This window comes from Patagioenas fasciata, chromosome 2 (genome assembly GCF_037038585.1).
Source record: "Patagioenas fasciata isolate bPatFas1 chromosome 2, bPatFas1.hap1, whole genome shotgun sequence".
NCBI lineage: Eukaryota > Metazoa > Chordata > Aves > Columbiformes > Columbidae > Patagioenas > Patagioenas fasciata.
Genome location: NC_092521.1, coordinates 138,201,556 through 138,226,118, shown reverse-complemented (window position 1 = coordinate 138,226,118; position 24,563 = coordinate 138,201,556). Strand labels below are relative to the sequence as shown.

The 24,563-nt window shown below is 35.5% G+C and overlaps 1 protein-coding gene across 5 annotated transcripts in view; it reads right to left on the bottom strand.

Moving 5' to 3' along the window:
• The window catches only part of CRPPA (CDP-L-ribitol pyrophosphorylase A), a 119,900-nt gene that overhangs the window by 48,288 nt on the left and 47,049 nt on the right, over positions 1-24,563 (bottom strand). For 4 of the 5 annotated variants that reach the window (XM_065832310.2, XM_071805084.1, XM_071805083.1 and 1 more), the window contains exons 6-9: positions 13,680-13,777; positions 8,937-9,026; positions 8,111-8,203; positions 3,111-3,239 (exon numbers count right to left, since the gene is read on the bottom strand). In XM_065832310.2, coding sequence (XP_065688382.1) covers positions 3,111-3,239; positions 8,111-8,203; positions 8,937-9,026; positions 13,680-13,777 — 410 coding nt within the window. Of the gene's footprint in view, positions 1-3,110; positions 3,240-3,749; positions 3,987-8,110; positions 8,204-8,936; positions 9,027-13,679; positions 13,778-24,563 lie in introns of those variants that run through there. The other variant, XM_071805086.1, reaches the window with a different exon arrangement.

Below are 24,563 nucleotides of genomic sequence, written 5' to 3'. Positions count from 1 at the left end.
CATTTATAAAAAATACCAAAGACTTTTCCTTTAATTTCCTTGATTAGCTTTTTGGAGTATCAAATATTTATAGAGGTACTTGATATCTTTTTTCTAAATACCAAATAAACACTGCATTTATAAATTGAAAATGAAGACTTTTTTTTTTAAGCCTTCATATACCCTCCAGTACTGTCAAAAATCTACTCCAAGGTTCCAAAAGCATTTAACTTCCATTTCCAAAACATTAAAAAGTTATATCTCTCTGTATGGGAACTTGCACAAGAATGGCGAGGAGGTTAAATGTAAATATACTCAAGTGACTTGCAGCTGTGGTGTAGAAAAAGCACACACATCACACTAATTGTTTTACTGACCTTGTGTGCTTGATGAGTAGAACCTCTGTGTTAGATAACATAGGCCTGTGAGAAACTCTAGGCACCTTATCGCTATGTCTGAGATTCCTGCTTTGTTCTGAGAAAGAGCGGGAGGTTGAGCCTGCCTGAAGCCTTGAAATACAGGCGAGCTCAGCAGGCCCAGTGATCTTCTTAACAGGGCTGAACTGACCAGCGCCTGTGTCCCTGGTTGTGTCACCTCTGTGTGGGAGCTTAGGTTCTAATTCAGAGATCCCCCGGTAGAGAGGTAACTAAAAGAAAACTTGCTCTTTGCAAATGCATTCCTGGCCTCTGGTTTTTCTTGCAATGTGCCTGCGTTGGTTCACACACTTTCAAAAAATATTTCAACAAATGTACTTTTCTAATACAGAATCTTAAAGAGTTCCCTCATGTTCTTTTATATCAACGTATCATCACACCTACTTAATCATATTACCCTTATAGACATAAAATAATTTCACCTTAGTATTACCATGGTCATGTGTCTCAATGAATTCTTCATCCCTTACATTTTATCCCTGTTTTTGAATTAGTAAAATTGTGTATATCAACTGTGCATGTCTGGTAGTGATGATATAATCTGTCAGATAGAGGAAAGCTCTGTGAAGTAATCTGTCATCACTTTTCCTGAAATAGACTATAGCTTTCAGGGACTTCTGGAAACTCACTACTGACAGACATCATTGCAGCAACAGGCCAAGTATCCTAAATTACAGCAGCAGGTGCTTTTTGTGTTTCCACTTCCTCTGGACCCCCCATCATGCCTGTATGAGATTCACCTTTCCATCCTCAAGCGTGGAATTCACCTATGGATCCATCTACTAGCTAACGGGTTGTGGTAAAAGTAAAATACCTTGGTGACTTTCAAATCATGCTTTGGAATTTAAAAATGAATAAATAAATAAATAAAGTTTTAAAGATGTCATTTCACTTCACAAACTGCTTTTGTTCACAGTGCCCCTCTCTCACTCTCCCCAGACCAGCAATAAAGTTTGGGTTATGTAATTTCTAGATTCATACATCAAGTCTTTCTGTAGGTCCTCACCTAGAAACAATTATGTTTTGTATATTTGCAATCAAAAGAAAACTTGATAGATATATCACGTATATACACACTTGATCTGTATAACCTATTTGATAGTCATCTATCGAAACATGGACAATTAGCAACTCAGGACTGTATCCCCACTTTTGTGAGCAGGACTTGTTTTAAAGCCATTTTAAAACAAGATAGCTAGAAGTCATTTACTTATTTTGCAAAGTGTTTTGCTCTATATAATACTTTTTCCATGCTAATAAATGATGATTTTCTGTCTGCAGTGACCCTCCATAAGCATTCGAGCTTTTCATTTTAAAAAAATGAAAGCAATGTTCTGCTGCAATTCTCTTAAGACCAAGGATCAAGAATTTCCATTCAGATCTCATATTGTTGTTTTACATGTCTGTTAGTGACAAAATGTTTTGATGCCATGTTCACAAAAATCCTCTGCAGATTATAAAAGTTCTTCCTTTTTTCCAGATATGTTTATTATTGTTATCAACATATGTACATTTGATCCAGTGTCATATAAAAATCATAAAAAACAATCAATGATGTTTACAAGGAAAAAATATTACTTATACCAAAGCAATATTTGCAATGTTAATTTTTACCATGATGACGTGCTAGTGTGACCTCTTCAACTTATGTTTCAAGAGTAATTCAAATTATTTTTACCAAAGAAAGCCAGAATTCACCCTGGAAAAGTGGAGTTTGATAGTACCACAAAAAAGACTGTAAACAGTTGTACACCACCATGCATAATGGTTACTTGGGAAGACAAATGCCATAACTCCAAATGCCCCCTTCCTTCTTCTTCCCTCAGCTTATATATTGAGCATGATGTCATATTGTATGGAATATCTCTTTGGCCAGCCTGGGTCAGCTGTCCTGGCTGTGCCTTCTCCCAACTTGTGCATCTCCTGCCTTCTGGCTCAAAAGTTTGTGACTTGGTATAAAAATTGCTTAGCAACAAACACAACATCGGTGTGTTATCAATATTCTTCACATTCTAAGTCCAAAACACAGCACTGTAACAGCTAGCGGGAATAAAATTAACTCTATCCCAGCCCAAACCAGGACAATATCTAACTTACTTATTCCTTCAGTGTTGACTAAGACAGTTCTGCAGCTGCAAAACCTCTGTCTGCAATGAAGGCAAGGCAGTCCATATTTCTGGTTGGCAGAGCATGTTTCCCATGCATAGATTTTGTGAGTACAAAGGATGCTGGAGTGCTAACCCTTTTTGTCTCTAGCTAAGGTCGTTTTCTGCTATTGCAGACATGGACACTGTTTGTTTCATCACCTATATGCCATGCCCTTTCGGTAACCTGAATACCAACCACTGTTTTCATGGGGAATGTAAAATTCACTGGTCAAATGTACTTTTTTTTACTTTTTAATGCTGCAAAAAGCAAGCTTCAAAGCAGAAAAAAAAAAAAAGGGGGGGTGAAGCCTGACATTTTTACATGCTTCTAAAAAAATCTTTACCATTTATTCCTCTCTAATCAAAATGTTTGCAGTTTTGCCTATAACTAGAGGCTCTTCTGAATTTTGAACAAGAACAGGCAAGAATCTTCCCAATAAATGTTTTTAATGTAATATTTCCCTTTGATTTTGTTTTAAATGAAGATTCTATCATGAATCACATAAATCACAAAAGTAGATAATTTGCATATAGAAAGAGAATCACATACCTTACACTGGATAAGGAGACCATAAACCAAAATATTTTCGTTTTTCACTTCCCTTGCAAATTTCTTGATCCTACTTAGTTCTTCCATCCCAATGCTGAAAGAAATATTTTCTGAAATATCCAAGAGCACCTGTATAGGAACAAATATGGAAAAGAAACAAAACAAAACAAAACAACACTTTTTCAAAGTGTGTGATTTTAGACTGCCAGTTTTTAATATCACATTTTTATGTGTTAAGAACATATAAAACTACAGGCTAACAAAGGTTTTTCATATTTAGCTTCTGTTACAATTGAATTACACCATCTATGTATTTAATGACACAAAAATTATTTCTATTCAAAGAACAGTGAAACCAGTATGCCAGAACACATCAGAACATGATGTTCTAACTGCATATTACAGATATTTAATTAAATCAGGAAACAAACAGCATTTTTTTCTAAGATCTAATCTAGCTTTCACAGATATTTTTTTTTGTTACTATCAGGACACCAGAGAGATAGAAGTATTTTCTTAAGCATCTTAAAGGTTTTCAAACTGGAACTACATTCTTTAAAGATTTATTTTGAATCTCCCACCTTTTCAGTACCGCATGTCAGTTGCCTAAATTGGATTAAATTCAAGAAAACATGTCACCTTTCAAAAGCAGAAACGAGTTCAACAGAAGGTAGGGGATCAGACTGTCCCGCGCTCTTGGGCATGGAAAGGCAGGTCTCCTACCCAGCAGGGATGCTGCACAAACATGGTGGGTCTTCCAGGACCTGAGCTGGTATCTCCAGGGAGGTATCGACCAGCTCAGGGCTCCCTGAACCCTTTCTCAAGGCTTCCATGTACCCACGGTTCAATTAGTTTACTTCACAAAGTTTCTATTAACTGTAGAAATCAAAATTAAGAATGATGTTTTGTATGTATAAAGTTTAAGCATCCATTAAGAGCAGAAATATCTTTTCCCTTAGAAGAAACAGAAAATATTTTTCTGGCTGAATGATTCCATCTACATAAGACTTAGCTATAAGTACTTACCTATAAGTACTGTATCCATAAGAGAGACAGGAGTATAGAAGTAACGCTAGAGATCTTTTATGGGAAAATTACTTCAAGCTCCCTTTGTTCCTTACATTTAATTTATCCTGACAGATAATAAGCTTTTATTCATTTTTCCCTGCAACACTTTTTTAAAAAGTTCTTTACATTCTAAGTGCATATTCATGAGGGACAAGGTTATTGTCTCCTACTACACAGACAGAGATTAATTTTCAAACACTCATTATTTTGTTATTTTTTACTGAAAACAAGGCTATATACTGCTTCTTTACTGCTATTTACAAGAAATGTTAAAGTCTGTTATTTCAAGAGAGAGTGACCTAGCACCTGTTTGTCATTATCCTGTTGCGCAACATTAAAGAGATTTTCCTCACACTTACTTTTTACCAAAATGCAAATATTGGCAACTAGAGTTGAAGTATGAGTATTTCTTTCTTAACAACCCTAAGTAATAACAACAAAATAAAAATCACACCTATTCATATAGACACTTGCATCTATAAATGTGAATACATATTACTCCCTTATGAGGAAAGGCTGAGGGAGCTGGGTCTCTTTAGCTTGGAGGAGACTGAGGGGTGACCTCATTATTATTTACAAATATATAAAGGGTGAGTGTCACGAGGATGGAGCCAGGCTCTTCTCGGTGACAACCAATGGTAAGACAAGGGGCAATGGGTACAAACCGGAACACAAGAGGTTCCACTTAAATTTGAGAAGAAACACCTTCTCAGTGAGGGTGACAGAGCACTAGAACAGGCTGCCCAGGGGGGTTGTGGAGTCTCCTTCTCTGGAGACATTCAAAACCCGCCTGGACACATTCCTGAGTAACCTCATCTAGGTGTTCCTGCTCCGGCACAGGGATTGGACTGGATGATCTTTCGAGCTGTCTTCCAGTCCCTGACATTCTGTGATTCTGTGATACTCAGAAAAGTAATGTCACCTTAAGAATAAGATTCTTCTGGTTCTAGCAGAGTTGGAAGGGATACTGGTTTGATGCAGACAAAAAATGGTATGAAGTTTCTCCCATACCATTGATCTTCCCTTTTCTGCTATGCCCAAATACAGTAGTCGCTGCTCCAGCTTACAGATGCCACCAAAAAATCCAGTCAGGTACCAGGATAAAGGAGAGACTGAAATATGGACAATTTATAGGAGGTAATATGGACAGAAGTCATCATGTCCATGCAAGCTCATCCTTTTACTGGGATAATTCCCCCCAGGTTGGTTAAATAAACAATCTGGCACAATAACAACACCTGTCGTTTTTACAACCAATGAAGATGAACATTAGAAGGAAAAATAAAACTGCTTCTCTAAATTATCAGATTGTTATGAAAATGTTACACGTGTCCTGAAATCGAAGAACAGACAAGAATTTTCCAATTACACAAAAGTATACATAGGACTGTTCCTGATTATGAGGTTAGAATGGAACCAGCTGCTTTCCTCACTTATCCTTTCAATTCTTTGCTACCAGGAAGAAATTAACTTTGAGAGTAGAAAAGAATTTTTCCTGTACAGCTAGTACCTAAAACATATGCATTTAAATTTCGTCATATTGCTTAAAATTCTTAGTCACGTTTGCCTGAAAAATATCAATGTGGCCTTTTCTATCAAAATTGGAGTGTCTTACAGGACTTGTCACTAACAATGCATTCAGGTTCTATGTTAAATGAAGTCTATAACCAAGAATAAACCTGAGGAGAATCCCACTTATAAGCCTTAGCGAAGAGGATACCAAACATTGAGTTTAATTAACGACTGCTGAAGGAAGTCTCTGTCCCTCAGCCATACCATCTGTGATGAGTTTTGGGGATCAGAATTTTAAAGGACTTAAATAGTTCCCAGTGATTAATATGAGACAATGATTTGTTTAGTTAATTTGTCATTTCAAACATACTTTCCAGTCCTCCTATTTTTTCGTTCTTGTATTTCTAAAAGACAGTGTGGTAAGTCCATAAAATTTGAATGTGTAGCACAAAATGCCTGTTTATACTTAATTTATTTTAAGATACTTTCAATAAATATACATGTGTCTGTGTTTTAGATGTTAGCAACTTCTTCCACCTAGTTATAAGACTTTTCTCACACTGTTTAGTTTTGGGAAATTTCAAGTAGTCGGCAGGAACAACTGATGGATCTGGAGTATAGTGAAGTGATTAAATGCTATTATTTTCTCCTGAGGCTATTTTAAAAGGTGTTCATCTAGATAATTTGTTCATGCACCAGGCTGCTCAAGCAAGTACACTTCCATTAAAAATGGTGCTGGATTCCACAACGACTTCAAGACCTAGTAACTTAGTGGCAAAACCTGAGTTTCAGAGCAAGCTTGTGTATACGTTATCTGCATTCATACCTACTTTTCAGGAAATATTAAGTACAGAATACTTATAGTTACAGTTATTAAAACAAAGTTCTCACATTCCATGTGTCACCAAAAAAAGCATGAAATTCAAACTCCAAGGTAGAAATTAGCTATGAATCAGGTACAAAATAAGAATGCTTTTAATACTGTAGTATTACCTAGTTGATTAACAATTCTAACTTTATCTGCACACCCCCAAAATTTAACAGAAAGAAATGGGTTTTTTAAATATTCCTTATAAAGGGCTAATGAAAACATCCTGAGTCCAGAAAAGAGCATTCTGCATATCTAGTAGTTTTGTAAATGGGCAACAGAATTAGAGGTGTATCATTACTGTGATTATCAAAAGCAGAAATAAATTATCAGTAAAATGAAAGCTCCACCCTGAACTTCCTCAGAAATAGGGTCAAGAAAAAAAGATGGCCTAGAAATAAAGTGCTATATATTGATGTTCAGAGAATTACAGTAGCTTATTCCAAGACAATAGCAAACAATAGGTAAGGATATAACCTTTTTCATTTTGAAAAGTAATTGATCTTCATGATACCTCATTTATTTGTTAGATCAGTAATGAAATTTCATTACTTACATTTCAGATTAAGCCTAAAATTGAGAAATAAATGCTCAGCTTTACCTCCAGATCACTAGACTACGCTCTTCAGAAACTATTCAAGCCCCATATAAAATACGTATCTATTCCTTTTTCAGGAGCTTCATATATGGTATTATATTTTAAAATCACAACGTATTATCTTGCATTATTGCTGGAAGGTATAATAAATATAGTCTGGGGGCACACTGCTTGCTGTCATGTGGCATTAATGACACTCATTTCACGCAAGACTTCTGATCCCTACCTATTGAGCCAGAATTAATAATGACAGAATTAATTTGGGCTGGTTACACTGCATGGAGACTTTCCAAATCTGCTCATATTTTCTCCTGAGTAAAATAAAAGTCGTGTACACCTTCAGCTGTCGCCCACATGAATTGTTGCATTAGTCTGGCAGTAATATTCAAATAATGAGAATTTCATCCAAAAATACACTTTAAAACTTTGGCCACATGCCAGAATAGATTTTTCCATCTTACAACATCTCAATAAGTAAAGTATGTTTTTAAAGTTATATTGTAAAGTACTTCAAAGTTAATTTTTAATACTTGGACCAGAAAAGCAAACAATAATTTTAAACATTTGAATAAACCACACAGCATAGAAAAAAATACAGCCACTTAATTCTGCTTCAAGTGAGCATTCAGGCAGAGTACATCATTTGCAGCATCCCCAGCAGAAATGGAATACAACAGCAAAGCAGGAGTTAATGGTTCAACATGAGTGCCCACAGTGAATCTTTTACAGAAATACGCAACTAATAAATTGTCATTTGGTAGTGTTGGTTTATTTCCTGACACCATGCAGTGCATTTGCTGAAGTGTGAATGATGCTCTTTACAGTCCAATTTACAGTTCAAATTTACAATTTTACTCAGAGCTATCAGTATCTCTTGAAATAGTTTAAAACTAGTCTAACATTTAAAACTCTCTCACTAGATGCTTTTTACAGTAACTTACAGGAGTTACCTACCAAAATAAGGACAACTGGATATAAGAGAGGAATATTTGATTTTTCCAACATATCCACTACTTGCTGGGTTTCTTGAAGAGCATGGTTTTTATCCTAAATGAAAATAAATGTTTATAATTACTGAAAACATCAAACAATTATTTCATTAAAAAGGAATTCCAAAAATCTGTTATTTACCAGAAAAAGATACACCACTTTTTTGTTGTTTTGCGAGTTTTTATTTGGTTGGGTGGTTTTAATATATTTGTAATGCTTTTGTCTGGTAAAGTTATAGCTGTTTTAAAAAAATAAGATTAATTATATTACTCTTAAGAAAGATAGATAGATGGATAGATGAATAGATAGAACATTCTTAGGGTCTTGACTGGTCTCAGATATGATTCAGCTCAAATCTTCTTGTTCACATCCAGGGACTCAAATACAGAAATACAAAACTGGCACACATGTGTCCAAAATGGGAAACACTAATATAGACCATGGTAGAAATTCACAGTTAAATGACCACACATATGACTTCCTTCTTCTTGAGACAACTCACTTCAATACAATGTCTATGAAAGGAAATTTTAAACCACTTTCAGTTGCAGCCCCCTTGTTCAAGAACTCATGGCTGGTTTAACAACATACTGACCAAAGCGCAGAACCAGCAGAGAAAGAATGAAACAGTATTGCAAAGGTCGAGTTTGGTGCACATCAGAAACACCAAATATCAGTATGGATACACCAAGAGGAGAGAAATAATCTTATTATTCAAAAATGTAATTATTATTTACCATTACTAAGAAGTTTAAGTGCAAAATGAAAAGCATGTACCCTTTCTACTTACATTTACACAAACAAAATTGTAGCACTGTCCAGAAAGGATGTTTTGCAGATGGCTATCATTTTTGCTTAGACATACTGATATAGATTCAACCTGATTAGGAAAAAAAAAAAAAGAACAATATTACAACTTTGACTTCACCCTTAATTATCTGCTAAAGTTTCCACCATGATGGCAGTTTGGTCATTCAAATGATTTAAAACTGGCAGTTGTTACTTCCACTGTGAGAATGAAAAATGGCACAATTTTTCAGGTGACAACAGTGAAACACAGAGACCAACACCCTGCAGTTTTCTGCAAGTTTTTGCTGAACCGTACTGGCAGGAAAAGGCACTCCAGAAACCACTCTGGAACTATCGGACACCAGCACTGCTCCGAGGGCAGGATGTTCACCTGTTGCCAGAGATGAAAACACCGTTCTTAAGATCAAGATGATCTCATGATTTTAGACCACTAATTCTGAGAAAATCTCTATAATGTTCCTATACATATTTACATTGTCTCCATGCAACTAACAAAATCAATGGAGTCTGTACGACGGACCAGGTGCACAGGTATTCTCTAAGATTCTGCCTTTGACAAGACTCATTTAGAATTTCTCCTGAAAAGCATTTCTTCAATGAACACTTTAAAATACTGTCTTAATCACAGACATACATATTTTGCAAATTTTAACTGTAACAGCAGCTAAGAAATGATCTTACTAAAATAAAAAGTAGATTCTGCTACATTATCCTCTTCAGGATTGCCTTAAGTAAAACACCAAACCAGACAGTGGAGAGGGAATTTGGTCCCTACAGGAAGATAACAATTCGAAACAAAGTAAAAAAGCTGAAAATAAGTTCAAAAAAAATCTTCATGTTGCTTCTATTAAACCAGCAAATCTCACTGTTCCATTGCTCAAATAAGCGTTCTTTCTGCCCAGGAGACATATTATATATAGCTGCAAACAACAGAGCCAAGACACTACTGTGTTCCCTCAAAATGTCACTTAATCCACAACCCAACAAAAGGACCATATACAACATTTTAAAAGGCTTTGAGCTGTTATCTAAAGCTGTATTTGTCTATTTCTATAATACTCCTGGAGCTAACTTGTTGGCAAAGGAAGGTGGTTTGAAACCCAGAGGCTGATATTTCTGCATTAAAGACTTTAGAAACATTTTGGGCTGAAAATGTGATAATGCAGCCCCAAATAGTTGATATTTAGTACTTCGAAGACATTTAAAAATAAAACAAAACAAACACAGAAAGCAAAAATTACTTAGAACACTTTAAAAGCGCAATACTCCTGGGCTGTTCTGTTTGAACTTCTGCAGAAGTAAAACCAGAAACCCCCGGTATCTTCACAGCCTTGCACATAAATAGATGAACAGGAGCGTATCACACGCCAGAGTCTTTTCAGAAGTTAAATGGAACATGACTCAAGGGAGAAGGCCTAGTTTTTTTTTTTTTTGAGATACTACAATACATGATGCTTATGTATTCTTGAGCATTTAAAAATTAATTTCATGCATCAGAGTTTTGATTTAACTTGAACAATTTGATAAAGCAGTACATTAAGCCTTTGTTTTACAGCTATATTATCCAGCAAAAATTAAATCAGATTCCCCTCTTGAAAAACTAAGCACAGCTGCCCAATGAGAAGTGTCAATGCCACATCAATTAACTAAAATTGATTCTTATTCTATTTGGCATGTTAATTAAAATTAATATTAATACTAATATTAATCAAAGTTATCATATACTTGGGATAGCAAAAATTACCTAAAAATACCACCTCAGTACAAAGCATTTGTCACATGATGTTGCAGTGTTTAAATAGAAAAAAAGTATATGGACTTTTTAAATAAGTTCTGGTCATTGTAGCAATTGATACTCAGGTAGTGTAAAGAGGCAGAGATGGTAAGCTTTTAAGAACATAAAGATAGGAATAATAAATATGCTTTCTTTAATGTTTTTCTACTTATCAGATGTTCTATGCTGAAGTTCCAACTTTATTCAACATCTACTTTAAAGAAATCAAACAATAATACCTGGGCAGTGGGAAACTGTACAAGTTGGTTAAATTCAAAATTTAAAAGTCACACTTAATACCAATCCAGCAAACAGACAATGCAATGATTAAGAAATCAGTAAATTTCTACTAGTAAAACACTAGTTCATTTCCTAATCAAAACCAACCAAATACTTTCATATACTGTTTGTGGATATTTATCTAGTCACAAAAAGAAGACACGACTTCATCCAGCTGATTACATTTCATTTGATAGTAGCCCCTGGTCACTGAATAAGCAGAAGTACATAATTTCCAGTCACAAAGGCAAACACCTTCGACCCCCATTTAGTTTGCTTGCTTCAAATGAAAAGGTTAAATAACAAAGGAAAGACTCAACTGATGTCTTTCACAGTATGATATCTTCTGTAAAACACTTATTTATTAGTTATATAGTTTAAATTATCACTGATTAAAATACCTACTCTGCAAGTACTTTGCAAGCTATAACTGCTGCCTTAACTTGGTTTTTTTTTGTTTGTTTTGCTGTTTGGTTGTTTTTTTGTTTCAGAAAAGCTTTTCTTTTTCTTTATTTCATTTTAATTTTTAGGTATTTTTTCCTGTTAGTAGCATTATCATGTTATCGGAGTTTCTCCTGGAAATCCCTCTAACAAAATTTCTTTTGAATTCTTCTGTAAGGATTAAGGACACTCCTAGAAGTTAACAAATATCCTAAAAGTAAATATGGTGGCTACTAAGAACTAGAGTGTCAAAACTAACTAAAATGGTAAAATATTGACCGTACTTAGTTTAAATTTCAGATAATGTGTACTCTACAGAGTGATTCCCAATTAGTGTCTTATTTGGATGGAGCACCCTCCAATTAGCCCTTTGAAAAGGCCCAGCTTCCAGTATGGTACATTTAATGTGCTTAAAATAATTATCACATGTTGTACACAAGGTTACTGTGCTCGACTTGAGAATGTCAGATATATTTTTTCTAAGGTGCTTCAAATTCAGAAGTTCTGTATATTAGCAAGCTTAAAAAATCACTCTTAGAGATTTTACAGTTTAAAACCAAGATACTCAATACATATATATTACTTTGTATAGATTTTCAATCCAAAGATTCAAAAAATGAATTACTAGGAATGTTTCAATGACCAGGGATCTTGCTGGAGTTCTTTGGCAGGAGTCACTTTGGAGGAATGTTTTGAAAGTGTTGAATTGAAATGTAACAACATCAACAATCAGCAATCAGCGTCGTTATGAGGAAAGACAATATGGATCAAAAAAGAGAAGAATGATGCTAGAAATCATCAACTATATAAACTGGTTTAATAGAGCCATCAAAAAATTCAGTCCCATATCAGTAGGAATCCCTTCATTTTATGGCCTCATTCCACATTATTTTATTCAAATACACCAAAGATTTAAGCATCTGATCAACCCAACAGTTAACTGGTTATGCAATGTAAATTTGGCCATATGTTGAAAATTTTAAACAGTTTTGACGCCAGTCTGATCTGAGGTTACTAAGTCACAGTGTTGGCCGATAGAACATAATGCATTCTTTGTCTTTTCTTACTGGCTCCGAAGAGTTTCTCAAGGTATAATTAAAGTGATTACATAATATGTAGATATGTTAACGCTTAAAGAAGTACTTGCTTTTCTAATATGAGTAAAGATGTCTTCCTAGAAATTGCAGAGAGGTTAAATTGAGAGAAAGCAGGAAAATTAACAATGGATCTGATATCAGTGAAACAGAAACACACTTCTGCTCCCTTGTTAAAGCTACTCAGACAAGAAAAGATCTTATTCAATTCTGCTAATGTTTTGCACTTGTAAATGCAGATATGTAGTACATGTAAAGCATGATCTTCCACAATAAATACAATTATTTTCAAAAAAGACCTGTAAGTATAATGTTAAATGAAGTTTCTAGATATAAAATAGCAATAGTTTGCTACAGAAGAACATTCTAATATTAACAATGCACAAGACCGCCAGACATCAATAAAACCTTTAACAGAAGTAACATCATGGGAATCAGGAAACCTTTCTTTTTGAACAGCTATTCCCCATCTGTTTCTCTGGGTAGCAGAAAGAAATGATATCATCACATAAGATATAATTAAGACCAGTCAAGATTTAAGCAATTAGCAAATGTTAATCACCTTTGAGAAAACAAAAATATGTGATAGTTCTATTATTAGGAATAATGAAAAAGAGAGTTAAATGCTAGTAGAAAATTCCATCAATATCCTACGCCAAAGGCATGCACTATGAGTGAAATGCACCCCATCTCTCTGCAAAAAGGCTGATAAATTTGACTTTAGATTTGCAGCTCTGCAGAAATACAACTTACTCTTTAATTGGTTCAGACTTGAACTCAGACTTCAAAGTAACAAAAGCATTTCCTCTGCAACATATTTGTAACATTTTAGGCTTACTGAATTCATAAAATCTAAAGAAAATAGCCTCTGTGTTGTCTGGATCCAATTTCTCCTCTAATCTAATATATACATTTTAAGAGAATCTGCAAAATCCCCCCCTCCAGCATAATTGTGCAGAAGATGTTCCTCTCTTGGTAACTTCCACACCTGGTGTTAATTCCTTGTAATAAATACTGCAGTGACACAGGAGGTCTCAGTTTCTGTACTCACATTATTTAGACCATTCCTTCCAGGTTGTGACAACCAGAAACATTACATTCATCACAGAGTTTACAGCCATAGCGTTGTACTTACTTTTATTTGGCTTTTCAGAGATTCATGAAGGAGAAAACCTACTTGGGCAGCAGCTTCCTTCACATCAGTAATAACACAAACTTGTTGTGATAGGTTGTCTGTGATCAAGAAAAAAACCCTTAGTATTTCATAGAAATATAAATCAATCAAAATTACTAATCTGAGAAACATTACCTTCAATTCACACACTGCTGTCTCCTGGCAGAATTTTTTCAACAGATGTAAATTTAATTCTAAGATGACTTATTTCAAGGCACAGTTAATATAACTACATAATCTATATATTTTATATCTCAAATATAAAATTAATGTTATATTTTATATTATTTTGTACAATGTGAAAACATCACATAAGGCTTTGACATCAGAGCCTATTTAAATAAGGGTGAGAAGGCATTTGTTCAGGTCCACGTTCCTGACACTAGACAACAACCAAGGAAACAACTTTTTGAAAACTTCGTACCACTTAAACAGATCATTAAATGCAAGGACAGCAATATTGACAAAAGCAAAAAAACCCACGAGATAGCATAAATCATCTTCCCAATAATTTTTACTACATAATAGGATACTACTGTCTCCTGTTCAGGGAGATAGCAGCCATAACTGTTCACCTCCATATCAAAAAGTTGCAGAGTCAAAGATTTTGGCATGGGGAACTTCTTAGATCTTTCGTTGGTGTGGGGAAAAAAAAAAAAAAATATATATATATATATAGTATTTTGTTGATACCAAGAACAACAATTTCAAGTTATTGTCTTATCTGCTCCAAAAGGCAAATATTTTTGAAAATTAAGATTTTTCTCTTGCTATTGATTACAGTTTCAAGATATAGTGAGCATTCTCCTTTCTTTAAGCAAACAAATCAAAATGAGTCTAGAACTCCCACATCTAATTCAGGACTTTATCCGTTAGATGTTGAATCAATATGCAGACCAAAACATAAGATTTCCAATGTCTTTGGGGAAGTTATTCCACAAGCAGCTAGAAATTTCATATATGTAAAGTCTAATTATATTTAAAGCAGCCTTCAATGAAATTTCAGGGACAAAAATATACCAAACATCACCACAAAATAAATGAGTAGTGAAAGACATAAAAGAAATTATAAAAATATGGCATAACTTCTCTTCAAACAAGTCTGAATATAAAGATACATATTTGTTGCATGTGGAAAGGTTGTTTTTTTTTTAATTACATAGCACAGAATAAGTTTAATCAGATGCATTACTTGAGTAAACATCTCACTTGCTATTGTAAATTCAAAGACTTCTTTACAAAAATAGACATATAGACCCGAAAATTAATTTTAAAGCTGCTGCCGAGTTCATATTATTGGAAAGTGACTTGAGGAATTTAAACAGTATTTTGTGAACAGGAAAAAGTGAATTAACCACTGAAGATCTCAGAAGATAACTGCAATGATTTTATGAATCATGGGCATTTATTATGTCCAATATTTATAATGTGACAACGAAAACAGTGGTAACAGCTGGCTTTGTATTAAGTTAGCAAGAATGGGGAGGGGGGAGGAAAGAGAGAGAACAATAAACATCTGCTTATAAACCATCACAACCAGATGAAAGTGAGGATTAAAAAAATTCATGGCCAGTTCTCACCCGACTGGAAATCACAGGATACCACAACTGTGGGAGAAATTATCTTCCCATAGATTCACTGGGCAAAAAAAGATACTGAACAAGCATCAAAGTTGGCTTCTACTTAATACAGAATAACTTTACAGTCTAAAAAGTGGGTGAATGGGAAACCATATTGATTTAATTTCTTACCAGCAGAAAGCAAACCGTTGGTAGATTGAAATCAGAGAACAAGAGCCACTTGAATTTAGTACTATACACAGAATGCAGATACAAGATAGACGTACAAAATAAATAAGACTGGTATATCAGATTTCAAGGACCCAGATTCTATGGAACTAAGTAATTTAACAAAGACAGACAAATCAGAGCTATTACGAAAATCCACATGTGGAAGAAGGTTGTGGAATCCAAAAAGGCACCATAACTTACGCTCAGACAATTCTTTTTAAAAATACGTCAGTTATCAACATCAAGTGTCTGAAGTAACCTCACAGGAGTCTGCCCAAAGACCAACTATAAAAGCTCATCTCATTCTTCTCCCCAGCCCCCTTAAACTTCTAACATCTTGTAACATCATTGAGAAGTGAGAGAAGACCACCAAAAAAGTGACTAAGATTTGCAGGTTAAATTTACTAGAGAAGAAAGCAAAAACTGAATGAATTATGAAAAAAATGTATTTTTAATCTGGAGGAGGAACATAATGTTACAGGTGGAAAGTCTATTAATAAAGTATGAAAAACTAAATTAATTATAATACACGCATTGAAAAAATGCTGCATGCTTTTAAATGATCAAGAAAATTTAATAAAGTCTGGGAAATCATCATTTATAAAATCATCATAACAAAGCAACAGTGCTGTTCTAGCTGAGGTTTAAAACCCAATTTAAGTGGCCAAAAAGATCTATACGTTAATTTAGACAGTCTGCACCTTTGCCTTCGCATGGCAATGCAGGCTGAGTGGAGCCCTTGTCCCCGCAACTGCCCACATCCCATCTCTGACAAGCTGATGGAGCTTGTGGTCCCCAAGGATCTCATGGGTTCTTGCTGACCACCAGTAAAGTTAAGTGCCTGCCTCACTTCATTCCTGGTTTTCAGAAGCCTGACAGGTGAATTCAACAGTCATTCTGCAAAGCCACGTCATGGTCATGTCACAAGAAGTTTAATACTCAGCTAATGAAATTTTGTTTTTCATCAGAGTGCTGGGTAATGCAGGCTGCAATGGACCTCAGGAGGCCTCTACTCCAAACTCCTGCTCAAAGCAGGATCACCCATGAGGTCTGGCCTGGTTGCTCAGCCACTTAATCCCTTGGCTCTTGAAAACCTTTGAGGGCAGAGATTCCACAACCTCTCCAGACAACCTGTTCGCTGCTTGGTTGTCCTCATGGTGGAGTTTTTCCTTTTATTGAGTTGTAACTTCCTTTGGTCAGTTTTTGCCTGTTACCTCTTGTCCTCCCACCATGCACCACTGTTCCACTTTTCTTCCCTACTTCCATGCTATACCTTTCCGTTCATCTGCCCAAGCTTTTCTTTTTTTCCCTTGCTATTATATTACCTATCAAAATCTGTCTCTTGCTTTGGCTTCCTCTTCCTCTACTTAAACTTATTATTTCCCTTAAAACCTCTTCTTCCCAATACACATCTCCCATTTACTCCCAGCTTCCTTCCAGCTGTACCAGATTATAGTGTAACTCTCCCCATACTGCATCACATTTAATATCCACTCAGAATGTACTTTTTGAATAAAATTAAAAATAGTTGAAACTTTACAACACAAAATTCTGTTAGGTTAAACATCAAATTTCTCTATCAGGAAAGAGGTAAGAATTTTCTTCATTAAAGATAAATTTAATACAGGATTTCAGAATTTGTTTCATTAAAACTCATTCTCTCTCCAGCAGAAAACTTAATTTTCAATTCTGCTCTGCCCTTCTTTGATATCCTGAAAGCCTGAGATCACATTATTATTCAGTAACACCTGTTACAGTCTTTATCCTAGGATCTCACCAAAAATTACAAATTAAAATGTGTGCATGTTTATGGAACTACCTCAGTAAAATAATGTATTAAGTGTACTCTAACAAATGGCTTAAAAGGTTACCCTGAAAAGCACGCCACAAACAAGTAGCAATTAAAATAATACGTTTGAATAAAGATCATGAATATCATATCCTAGGGAATTAACACCATAAGAATAAAAAGGCATCTGAATGGCAAATAGATTTTAGCCTAAAGATGTAAATTTCCTCTCTTATTGCACATATCTGTCTATACATACACTTGTTTCTGTAAACATATGTTCATACTACGCCATTCTTGGTCTGTCATTACAATTCCTACTATTTTGGAAGTACATTCTATTCATCAAAATAATTCTGAAGTTTGTATTGGATTCAAAATGGTAAATTAATTTATCAGAATTTAATTTTCAGTTTCTGCACAGCAATGGCTTGACTGGTCTGGAAACTTAGTATGGTTCTCCTTGACATTTTCACTATCTCCTGCTAGAGATGTTTCTACCACTGTAAACACAAGAATAATGAAATAAGTACTGCCAAGTATTTAATTGATTCATGCTCAACAGAATGAGCCAAAATTGTTATTCTTATAACACAGGTAACCAAAAATATCTACCAATTTTTTGTTGATTCATTCCACATTTCTCTGTAGCCACAAAAAAAAAAAAAAAAACAAACACAAAACAAAAATCAAATTTGCCCCGACCAATATTATAATGTGAGAAAGTGAGGAACATTCTGTGGTAGAAGCCAAGGAAGAGGGTTGTTTTCACCTCAGAGTAGCTATTCTGAGGAGAGCCTCCCCACCGGCCAGTCTATGTCTTTGCCTCAGAGCAGAGAAGAGCCACTGGTTAATGAGTGTGCCCATGAAAATGCAGCCTATCTCCAGCAAGATACCTGTCCTTTGATAAATAAAACTTACATTTTCTTTTCTTTTTTTTTTTTTTAATAAAAGGTCACACGGATCCTTCATATAACACAAAAATAAGAATATGACTCCCAAGAAACATTAACAGTTTGAAGGCATTAGGATATTTTTCTTGGCACTTGCAAAACATGATTGTATCTACATCAATTGATGCATATTTTGCCTTTACATTTGGCTAAATAAGTAATCTGCAAGCGCATGCACTGGTGAAAAAGTCACTGCAGAAGAAAGGCCCTTAGGAAAAGAAAACAGGGGAGGTGAGAGAGTCAAACTCTAAGCTACAATCCTCTACTGAGAAGAACCACTTAAAGTTTGCATGTTGGAACTAGAGTTCAAAGATATCTACCCCAAGGGCAGGAGTCTTAAATGGAAATTTTTTAGGATGTTTTGGATTAGCCTGATCTTAACAACATTTCTAGATGAGTCACCCTCATTGGAAGATGATGTTTTCTTACTTCAAGACTATTAAAAATAGCATGTGCCCCCTTGTCTGCATACTCTACAAGTTCATACCTGCTAAAGAAAAGCATTAAATTTACTGTTTATAAAACAAATGATATTAGGACTCAGACTCTCAAAATACAGGTGTAAAGGAGACTTGAGGAAGTAAGCAAATTAATAAGACATGTTTTAAGAAAACAGTCTCAAAGACAAATAACTCATTACTCTATTTACATTAGTGAAGTGTTTCTTTGTATTGCCTTGAATATGAAAGCTACATATAAATATCTACAGCACAAAAATATATGCATGCATGTATGTTTTTCTTACTCCCACCTGAGTCAAGTTTAGCAAGCTGAAATTTGTCAGTTATTATGTCTCATTAGCGCAGCAGTTAAAAATCTAGCTGTGCTTCTATGAAACATTTGGGACTTACTAGATATGTAGAACTACATTTGTAATACAGCAGACTATAGAAATAGTCTCATAATTAGAATCTAACGATGAATTGTACTTTTTCAGACATAATTTAATTGCCAAACATATATTACCATAATATTTTTTCTTATACTTAATTTGATTAGTTACAGAATTATTAGTTAAGACATAGACTATAGACAGAAATTTAAGAGTACCTCAAAAATAAACAGGACAGCAAAATAACATGTCAAACTGAACCACAAGGAACATGTTCCTTGGCAGAACTGTTTCTAGGCACAAATGTAACCTTAATATTCTAGCATAAACATTAAAGTATTTAAAATCTGTTGAAGTTCATAATTCAAAGCAAAAACCCTGCTATTTGAAACCAAAAAAGAAAAAAGTTGGGTGAATAATTCTCATCAAAACAAATATTTTTAATATAGCTTAAATTGATTTTCTAAATAGAATGAACAGGTCAACAGAAAAGATAACTGTCATTCTCTGAAGTTGAAGGAAACCAAGTTTCAGTCACTAATAAATAGAACTGTAGATGACATGAAATTTGGAACCGTAGTCATGAAATTAAGTATGTATACTCAAATGTTCTTCATCACTTCTGAATTAATCCAGTGATAAAATGTGCATCCCGTATAATTCATCCAGTCATAAAATGTGCATTGGATCACTTAATAATAAAGAAATCAGTTGTGAAGACTTGAACAGTACTGAGGAGCTGGTGTGAGGCCAGTGTCCTTGGTACCCTACACCCTCCCAGCCTGCACATTTAGCTCCTGGGACATCTCCAGAGGGTCTTGGCAGCATGCAAGGTGGCACGCCAAGAGCTGGGACCTTGCAACCCAGCCTTACAGTGTCATGTGGGACTTCTTCAGGCACCTACGCGGCTTAAACCTGAAGTCTGAATCCACCCAAGTGTGCGATACGGGACTGTACTATCTAGTGCATAATGCTGCATCTCAGTCCTGCATCCTCTTCAACAATTTAACACAAAGAACCATCGTGTAGACCACCATCCCAGAGGTAACACCATTTATACCTAAAGTGATATGTAGTGTCAGGAAGAGTACCCTCTTCTCCATATAGGTAGGAGAGACTGTTGGTTGCTGTGCTCAGCAACGTTACAGACAACCCAGCAGCCAGTGCCAAGCATAAGTAAAATGAGTTTTAACAAGGCAAAACACAGTAAATTCCACATGGGAAGGCACGTATTCCTGCCATAAACCTGCCTTTCTGAAGTTTCTGGCATCTCATTATCAACCTAAAAAAGGAAAAGGAAAAGGGAAGGGAAGGAAAAAGAGGAGGTAGATATCCAGAGAACCTGTCCCTGAGGACACCTCTATGGCAGAACAGTATGTGAAAATTCACAAGCATGTGGGTCTCACGTGAGCCATGAATAGCGTATTGGCACAGGGGGGACTCCTGCTAGCCAGGTTTGTATTGCCAGACCAATCAGCATCAGCAGAAGGTCCTTCTCTCCAGAGACTGTCACTCAAACCATCACAAGAAACATCATATGGAAACTGCCACTTTCTTGCAGGGATTGCTCCTCCATCAGTCTCTGTGACACACTTCCACGACACCAGCTGGTCCGTAACACAGAAGCTCATAACGAGCAATGAGTAGCTACCACACAGCAAAGAGCTACCCAAGTTGTAGGAGAAAACACAGAAGGGTAATGACAGGTAGGAGCACTTCATATTGCTATATGAATATGAACCACGTAGTAGGCTGTGAATTCTTGAGAAAAGCAGACACTGTGATCCAGTCAATCATTCGGCTTGTAGGAAAGGCCTAACTGAGCCTGCCTTGGCTTGTACGATGGTTGCCATTCTAGAAGATGATGTGCACTTGAAGGTTTCCCATAGGCACAGCACAACACAGGGATATTGCTATTAAGACTACTTGTGTAAAACTAGCAACCATGAGACTGAATGATGCAACAAGGGGGTACAACAGGGTGATGCTCAGTAGGTCAAAAAAAATACACTTCCCTTAAATATACTTTCCTTTAAGTGTGGCACAAACTGTGACTAAAATACTTACCTAATATTAATTCACATGGCTCAATGGTCCACTAAAAAATAAGTCATGTTATATCAATGTGAGGATCTGGCATTTGAAGCCTTTTGAAGGGCACAGAATAGATAAGGCACAACTCTCAAACCACAGACTTGGAGTGCTAACAGTGTCTATTCAAAACCTCATTAAAGATAATTAATTATGTAAGATAAATCTTTTATGAGGTGTCCTAAATTGCTATGGAGGGCTCTTATTACACTGCTTGCATAAGGAATGAAGAATATGTAAGGCTTTCCCTTCCTGAAATCATGCAATGCAACAAAAAGCAAATCTAAACTTCAAGGAACTTAAGATACAGTTTTCCATACAGACCAGGCACAATAAAAGACTATCGTGGTTACTGAAGCAGGTATTTTGCGTGTTGCCATAGTAACAGAACATTAGATAAATAAAGATCAAGTAAGGGATCAAGTAAGGCCCGATTTACAACCATGCAAATCTTCATTTTTACTTCAAACTACGTAAATATTTACCATAACCAACGGCTGGAGAAAATTGCACTTGGTTTAGTGAAAACAAAAAATTTTACGACATGGTGAAATACACATGTATAATATGTATCTATGAATGGTACGTAGAGAATGACTAATACAGCATTTTTGCTCCAGTTATGAAAAGAAACTTAGTGAATGTTCCCTCCATTTAAATAAGTGGCATCCCCATTTTCTACTCAATCAGATTTAGAAAAAACTGCTTGGAATGGATTTTGTTTTTAAAATAAATTATAAGTAACCATCTTTAATGATTTATGTTATTAATGAAACCCTCATATACACAGGAACATTGAAATTAATTTGCATGAAAGCTGCAGTATTGTTTCAGGTTTATAATCTTTTGCATGAAATAGTGTGCATGTGTTACATAAAATTAGCATAAACTGCTATAAAAATTTTTTAAGCGGAACACTTCAAAATACTACTTGTTTTTCTTTCAAATAAACTCCAAAGAAGAAAGGATAGCACTGATTAAAATAATACAAGGAGTCACCTTTATAGGGATGAGAGGGCAGCAGGAGAGAAACCATTTTTTCACACTGTATTCGTTTCTGATTTGCCCACAAGAAGCGTGAGGACTCAGTTCCCACCTTCCAAAGAGCTGCCCTGTAATGACGGCGATATGTGGGGAAGGAGCATAACCAAACTGGACAGCTGAGTGACAGGATGAGTGACAGGAGTAGGGTGCTGTCTCCTCTAGATACATGACTCAACATATTTCACATAAGTTGTCCATCCGGCTTTCTCCTTGCCCACTACAGAAGACCATCTCTAGTAAAGGATAAAATAAACCGCAAGATGAGGAAGAACTTTTAATTTTTCTTTAAAGTTTACACATCCTCATTACATCCCGAAGGTCCTCTGAACTAAATAATTCTTAAACATTTGACTAATACTGAATGATACAGTTCAACAAATTGGCCTTTGTATTGAAAAAATAAGTACAGTCTGCAGTTAAGCTCAAGGAAAATGGAAATTAAAGTGGATCTACTTGATACAGTAATGACTGAAAAATTGCCATTAAATATTAAGAACATACGTGGTAAATAAATACGAAAAATACACACGAAAAAGGAAAAGAAGATCAAAGTTTACACAGAACTACAAGTTTACTGAGACTTTTTCCAAGTTGAATATTGAATCTTTTTCTCAAGATTCGACCAAAATAGCCCACTCATCAAGCTGACTCATGGCATTTACACCCTTTTATGCTGTCATTACTGGCTTCAGCAAGCTTCACTGACAGAAGTGCAACAATTCTTGTTCCAGCAAATATTTACAAACGTTGTAACAAAACAGCACATCCCAGCCACTGAATCTGACTTCTACATTTCCTAAGTAATGTTACTACCAGAGGGATTTTTTCCTCTACAGTCTCTGCTATATAGATAATACTTAAAAGTACAGATAATTTTCCATCCTGTAAAAACATGCATATACTCTGTTAGAATTAGGAATTCAGCGAGAACAATGTAATGGGATCTATATTTAGACCGGAAAAAAACAACTTGATTTTTTTATAGTTTTGCACTTCTCAAAGGTTGGAAGCTTCCCTTTTTCCATTCATCTGTCATTCAAGGTAAACTATTAGTTCCAATTCCTATTCATAAAGGAGATAAAATCATTGCTTAATGTTACGTTATAGTGTACCATGAAATCCATCTTATGCATACTGATTTATTCAATTAACTATTTTTGTCTTATGAGCCATTTTGCTCATATGGCAACCATAATAACAATATTTGAGCTTTTAAGATTTATATGCAAACTGAATCATTTTATCCAAGGAAAGATCACTTAAAATTAAATGCAAACTACTACTTACTTTTCCAAGAGCAGTAGAATTTCAAAAAAATGCTTCGATAATCACTAGGCAAACCAAAAACTTATCTAGACTTTATTTCTGAAAATCTCCTGATGGTAGGAAGAATTCTGTTTGGATTAAGTTTGTAAATATCCCACAGCTATCAAAAAATAAGTGGACTAAATGGAGAAACTGCAAATTTTGAAAATGTTTTTCCAGTTTAAGTCAGATCACAACCCCATTTTCAAAGCTTCCTAGTAGCATAAATAAGCTAAAAAAACTGGTTTGAAAATATTACCCAAAGTAATTTCTGAGATGAAATATTATTTTCAGTAGCTCAAAAAAGCTGATGAAAAATGGCATTTATGAGCCAAGAGATGCTCATATTGTCAATCGCAGCTGAACGAATCATTTCTAGAAAATCAAGGATAGATAGTCTCCCTTCCAACCTCACAGCTTTGTAATAAAAAAATCTGAGAATCTTCGGAATTTCCAGGCTTTCCAGATGTAGAAATGGAATGTTCTGTGTTTCAGTTTGTGTCCACTGCCTGTTCTCTTTTGCTGAACATCACTGAGGAAGAGTCTGGCTCCATCTACTTCAGTTTGCTCCATTTGGCATTTATACATATTGCTAAGATCCCTTTGAGCCTTCTCCAGGAATAACAGTCCAAATTCCCACACCAACTCCTCGTATGACAGATGCTCCACTACCTTAATCATCATCATGGCCCTTCACCTGAGTCTCTCTGGTATGATCATATCTGTGCTGTACAGGACAGTCCAGAAGTAGACCCAACACTCCAAATGTGACCTCCCCAGTGCTGAGCACCTCCCTCAACCTGCTGGCAATGCCCTGCCTACCATAGCCCAGTTTTCAACCCACCTCACTGTCCACCATTCTATTCTGTACTTCATCAGTTTATCGGGGAGAATGTCATGGGAGATAGTGTCAAAAGCCTTGCTGAAATCAAGGCAAATCATATCCACTGCTCTCCCCTCCTTTACCAAGCCAGTCATTTCACTGAAGATGGTTATCAGGTTGGCCAGGCACAATTTCCCCTTTGTAAATTCATGCCACCT